This window comes from Parasteatoda tepidariorum, chromosome 1 (genome assembly GCF_043381705.1).
Source record: "Parasteatoda tepidariorum isolate YZ-2023 chromosome 1, CAS_Ptep_4.0, whole genome shotgun sequence".
NCBI lineage: Eukaryota > Metazoa > Arthropoda > Arachnida > Araneae > Theridiidae > Parasteatoda > Parasteatoda tepidariorum.
Genome location: NC_092204.1, coordinates 26,882,590 through 26,889,348, shown reverse-complemented (window position 1 = coordinate 26,889,348; position 6,759 = coordinate 26,882,590). Strand labels below are relative to the sequence as shown.

At 27.0% G+C, this 6,759-nt stretch overlaps 1 protein-coding gene across 1 annotated transcript in view; it reads left to right on the top strand.

The window, feature by feature from the left end:
- Positions 1-4,979: 4,979 nt before the first annotated feature.
- LOC107453765 (Polypeptide N-Acetylgalactosaminyltransferase 6) overlaps positions 4,980-6,759 on the top strand; it is a 19,930-nt gene continuing 18,150 nt past the window's right edge. The window contains exons 1-2 of the mRNA XM_016070705.3: positions 4,980-5,243; positions 5,505-5,710. Coding sequence (XP_015926191.1) covers positions 5,061-5,243; positions 5,505-5,710 — 389 coding nt within the window. The 5' untranslated portion in view covers positions 4,980-5,060. The remainder of the gene's footprint in view (positions 5,244-5,504; positions 5,711-6,759) is intronic.

Below are 6,759 nucleotides of genomic sequence, written 5' to 3'. Positions count from 1 at the left end.
CAAGAATTGTCTTCTATATTAAACTATTTAAAATAAACTATACACAAAATGTTGAGATTTTCTATAACTAATCTTTCTATATCAATCATGTACCTTATTACCTTTTATTTTATTGACAGTCTAAACTAATATGTATAGAAATATCATTTTGCATTCTTAATGTTATAATTCACATTTTTTTCCTTCAGATATATTAAGTTAAAAAATAAGTTTTTATTTATTTTATACATTTAAGGAGCATATATTTTATTTAATTCTAAATTTATTGATTCAATTTCAAATTTTTTTCAAAATAAGTAATGGAAATTTTAGCAACTGTATTACAAAGATCTCTATTATAAGTAAAGTTATTCATGTTTGCAAAATCAATTTTTTGTGTGAAAAGAAAAATGCTTCTGAATAGAATTTCACAATTTCTTCTAGTAAATCTAATGTTAATCAAATTATTCAAATTTTAGTGTCTATTTAACTTTTGGTATGTCTTATCTTAATTACATAACTGTACAGTTGGCAAAAATAGTAATTTAATTTTACCAGATTCTTTTTTACCTTCACATATTTTCACATACCAATAAAAGCCCTGAAAAAATATATTGATAATGCTCAGTACTGTTTAAAAACATTGTTATAAATTAAGCAAATTATTTGTCTAACTAAAACGGTTAAAATAATTGCATACTTATTACAAACTAATCACTAAAAAATAAAGTCATAGTTTTTTTTTTTTTTTTTTTTTTTTTTTTTTTTTTTTTTTTTTTTTTTTTTTNGATCAAATCTTTCTCCATTAATTATGTTCAGAAATAACATGATTAGGTTTTGAAATTATTTGTATTTAAATAAGCCCTAAAGTTACATAATTGAACTAAGTTTATTAAATAGCAAATTTCTTTACATACAGTTAATTGAAAGATACATTACCCTCTCATTTCTATGGATACAATCCAATATCAATGAAATCAGACTTAAAAATCATGACCTTAAGAATATTAATTATCCTGAATAAACTGTATATATTGTCGTAAATAATTATTATTTTTTTTTTAGAGGAGAAAAAAATCAGTTGATTAAAATAAAAATTTTTTTCCTAAATCAAGTGATTTAAATCATATTACCCTACATTATTGTAGATCTATATATTGTCTTAAGATTGATAGTAAATAAATTAAATTTCAAAAATTTTCATCAACCAGTTTTAAACATGTCTGTTTACATCTAAAGCTTATTTTATTGAGAGAAAAGGAAAAAAATTATTTTTTTTATATTTTGCTTATAAAATTATCTTTCATGACAATTTTACTTGGTTTACCCGTGCTATATTGGTGAGGAATGTTTCTTCACCAATAACCATAAAGAATTCTTCTTAGCTGCTCCCTTTACTACCTATACTACTATGACATTATCTCCACCTCTAATCAAACAAATATCGACAGAACTTGTTTTCGTTATCAGAATTTGGAAATAAAATTCTTTTTGTGCAACAGAAATGCAATTAAAATTCTTTGATGCTTTTATTAAATTTCATAACATTTTTGTTTAATTTTATTTAATATTAAAATAAATATTTATTTTTTCAGCAGTTAAGGTAGTTATTTTTTTAAAATATTTAAGAAAAAATTTGTCCTTTTTTTCTTCAAAAAGTTTTAGGAAACTATTAGCATACATAGGTGCACAACCTGTGGCCCGTGGGAGCTTCTGGACACAATTGAAATTTTTTTTAGAAAAATGTTGAAAAGTTTAAATCACACATTTGAGTCATCAGTTTTTAATGCATTCAATTGCACAGATTCTATTGTAAATCTATGTTGTTACTCGATTGCTTTTTCAATGGTTATTGCTACGAAATTTCACATGGTTTTAAAAGATCCAATATTTTTAATACGAAACAATACGCGAATTTCGAATTTGAATAGTTTTTGCCAATTTAATCGTAAATCCAAGTGACGTTTCGATCGTTTTTTGACATTTATAATTACCAATTTCCATGTGGTTTTTAAGATTCCGATACATTTATTACGATTTGAGCTATAAATCTCGCATCTAATTTATCACTTTTTGACTTTCTTTCTTTATACCCATTTCATCATAAGTCTAAATGAGTTTCTTTAAGGCAGTTATTGCTACTGTTTACCACGTGATTTTGAAAATCAAGTATTTTTGTTGCGATATTATTACACGCGAGTTTTAAATCACATTTAAATAATCACTTTTTAACTCGCTTTTGCCCATTTCATCATTTTATTTATATTTTGCCCATTGCATCATTTAATTTTATAAATTCCCGATACGATTATTACGACTCGTGAGTTTCGCATTTTATTGATCTCTTTACTTGCTTTATTTGTGCATATTTCATCTTTTTTCCAATGAAGTTATTAGTATGTTTTCCCACGTGATTTTAAAAATCCCATATTTTTGTTACGATACACAAATTTCAAATCGCCCATTTAAATAATCACTTTTTGACGTGATCTGTTTTTTTTTTCAATTTCATCATAAATCCAAGTAACGTTTGATCGTATTTTAGCATTTACAACTACTAACTTCCACTTGGTTTATAAATTCCCGATATATTGTGAGTTATAAATCACGTATCTAATTTATCACTTTTTGACGTACTTTATTATTTCATCTTTTTTCAAACGAAGGTAATTGGAACGGTTTTTCTCGTGATTTTTAAAAATCCCATATTTTTATTACGATGTTATTTACAACAAACAAACATCAGATGACCCATTTAGATTATCGTGCTGTTTTTTCAATTAGATCATAAATCTAAGTGACGTTTAGCTCGTTTTCTTGTATTTATGACTACTGATTTCCACGTGGTTAATAAATTCCCTTAACATCTATTATGACTCGTGAATTATAAATCGCGCATTTAATTTATCACTTTTCGCGGTAAATAATTTGTACTGGTTGTTTTGTAAAGGCAAGTTGTTTTTCAATCATTTTTTCGGCAGTTTCTGCAATACATTCTCACGTAGTTTTAAAAATTCCGATTATTATTACGACTTGGGAATTTTAAATTACGCATTTATATAATTAGTTATTAGAGCCCGTTATTCCTGCTAATTTCATTGTAAATTTTATAATTTTTTTGTTGCGATATGATTAATAGACAGGGTGTGAATTTTAAAGTGTGAGAAAGAGTGTTTCGTTTTGAATAATAAAATAAGAAAAGGAATAACACATAAAGATTAATTAAGGCTTTTTATGTTGCACACACACGCATATATATTGATGAATTATTATTGTGAAAAACTGAAAAAGTTTTTTAAAAAAAGGATCAGTTTTTTTATTTTTAAGTAGATTCAGATATTTAAAAGCAATTAATTTTTAGCAAATCTGTTAAGTTTACTGATAAAAAATTTAATGCTTAGAACACTAATGTTTATATAAAAAGTATCATATTTACCACTAACATGACTAAATAAACGTGCAGCCCGTAGTTAATCTACCACCTGTGCAAGTGACCCTTTACTCAGAAAGGTTGTGCACCCCTATATGTTGTATATTTGTTCATATATATCAGTATCCACTATATCCTCGTAAATTAGTATGTATAGTGGGATACAGCTATTTTTAGTAAGCGTTTATTATTTTAAATAATCTCATAAATTAAGGGATGTGAGTGCTATTGCCCAGAATATCCTATATTGATATTTTTTAAGATTAAGAGCCACTTCCTGGTATGCACAACACTGATGTTTTTTGAGGAAATGTACCTGCTCGATATACGCTTCCCCGGTTATTTTTTTTAAAGATAAAGTATACTTCTGGTGGTGTTACACTTTAGTGCCACTGTGTGTATACAACATTGATGTTTTTTAAGGTAATGTCTTATTGCCCTCAGTTTTCTCTATACTGATGTTTTTCTCTGTGTATCCTAATTGATCATTAATAATCATAAAAAGCGGGTTAAAGGGAAATTAGTGTTTCATAAAAAAAAGTCAATTTTATAGTGAAAAGATTGTTTTATATTTGACGACAACTCTAACATTTTATTGAAACAATTATTTAAAAAAAATTATAGTTATATACTTTTATAAGATCATAACAGAAAAAGAGATCAAGAGCAGAATCATCAAATCAAGAAACGGAGAACAAGAGCATAACCATGAAATCATCAAATAAACTGGAAAATATTTTTCAAACTAGTATTACATTTTATAGAAAATAATTATCTCCTTAAATAACATTGGAAAATTATTATCTGTTGAGCGCAGTTTTACGGTTAAATTACTATTACACGCGAACAGTAATTGATTAACTTTTACACGCGAGGAAATAACGCAAGTAAAAGATTAAGCTTAGCTGCCGATGGCGTTTACAAAGTCGCACCTTTTACATAACATAGTGGGCTGAAGACAATTTAACTCCCTAAGCCTTGCCGAAGATCTTGGCGACCATATTTATTCGGGTAATTTTAAGTAAAATATCCCTATCTTACTGCCTCAGGAAATAAAAACTGAAACTAAATACTCATATGAACAAGATAATGCATTAGTTAAATAAGGAAAAAAATAAAAGAAAAAGAAACGGTTAAGCCTCGGAGAAACTGTTTGAAAATAAAGATGCTACCATGCGTTGTGATTCTGCCATGTAATTAACTATTTTCTCTAAGCCCCTCCCTCTGAACAAGGGAGAAATAACTATAATAACCATTTAAAGAAAATGACTTCTGCTTTAATGTCTTCGGATCATCCTCAGGTATGTTTCCCAGACCGTCGTCAATAGCCCTTTGCGCAGCTGTAGTGCGACATAAATGAACTACAACAACAGCTTGCCAAACGGAGGATAAGAAGGCCGAATAAAGTAAACCTAAAATAATGATTGAACGATAACGATAAAAGTATTGTTAGTTCTAGCCAATCAGGTTTGTACATTTAATAAAGAAGTTAGTTTCCCGAGAAACCACATTTATTTGCTTACAGCTACTGGTGAGAAATTCTTAACTTCAACTTCAATTATTTTGACATGTTGACATAAATCAGAAGTAACAACAATTTTGTTTTTGCGTGTACACCTGTAGTTTTGAAATCAGAATAATAAAATTAAGCATGCTTCGGCGAAATGCGCGGAAGTTGATTAAGTATGTTTGTTTAGCAATTTTATTAGTTATTGGTAGTGGTTTGCTTTTTAAATCTTTCACCACGATTAATTCAATTGAAGCTGAGAATTCTTTTCGGAAAGGAAAATACTTGGGATTACCTGATGCTCCTGATAAGCACAAAATTGCACCGGTATTATTTATTTATTATTATTTTTGTATGCGAATTTTTTAGTTTATTAAAAATGTGTTTATGTTGTAGTTTTAAACGTTCTATGAAATATGCTTTTGGATGTTTTTTTTACAAGTAAAGTAATCGTAACGATCCTTATGATCGATAAAAAAAAATTAATCATCGTAAAATAAGCTCTGTTCTTATGTGGCTCTGATCTAATGCTTTTTTATATTTTTGAATATCTATTTTTTTTATTTAATGTGTATATAATTGTTTTAGATTGACGAAAAAATTGATTGGCACAATTACACCTTGATGAAATTAGAGAAAGAAAGAACAGGTCCAGGTGAACAAGGAGCTGCTTTTGATTTACCACCTGGCACTGATCAAGAAAAAGATAAACTGTATAAAGTAAATGGCTATAATGGTTTAGCAAGTGACTACATTGCTATAAATCGTTCTGTCAATGACATAAGGCATGAAGGGTAAGTTTGTTTTGTCTTATTCTGATTACGACATTAATAAATCTTATTTAGTTAAGTTTAACTTTTATTTATCAAGAGTGTTATGCTGTTAACTATGAGTAGGATCATTTAAAGTAATTAAGGTTGTTTTAAATTGGTATTTTTTATTCTAGTTTTACTTAAAAAAAATTTAGAAATTTGCTGAAATGGTAATTAGAGCTTTTAATGTTTCTTAATTAGGTCATTTGTTATGATATTTTCACAAAATAATCAGTAATTTTTCTTTCCTATAATTTTTCTGTTCCTTTGTGAGAAAATTTGCTTTTTTTAATGATTATCATTAAGTGAGGAATAAATTTGAAACCTTTTTTAATTCTATGTTTTTGATTGCGCAAAACATTTAGTCTCTGGAGACAAAATTTAAACTAAAATTTTTTATTATTTCTTATAGAATATTTTTTATTTCTAATAAAACATTTTTTGTATTATCTGTATAAAAATGTCTTTATTTCTAATCTTTGGGTGTCATTTTTCAATGCATTGCTGTTTTAAATGATTTGTCAATTTTAAAACTATTTTGATTTAGCCCCATTTTATTACACTTATAGAAATTTTTATTTAGACTATTCTTTGCTTGATTGCTTTGGTACATTATTTGCTTGTTAAGCATCACAATATGTTAATTTATATGAAATGATTCCAATCTCTTTGATGCCAGAAGTATGTTAAAAAATCTGGTTTGTTAGTTGATCAGATATATACAGTGGTGGCCAAAAGTGTGGACACTTTTTGATAGTTTCATGTTTTTCAACTTTGTGTGCTTGTAGAATATATTAATTTTCACTTAAATACAAATGTTTATATATCAAATTGAAGGTAATTTAATGTAGAATTTAATAATAAATACAGTATTACAATATCTATATTACAAAAAAAGTTATGCAACTAATAGTAAGATCTATCTTAGATTTGCATTTTTATAAAGTGATACTTACACAATCAATACTTAGTAGGATAACCCTTATTTTTTAAGATAGCTTCACAGCGTCTTTTCATCGAGTGAACGAGTG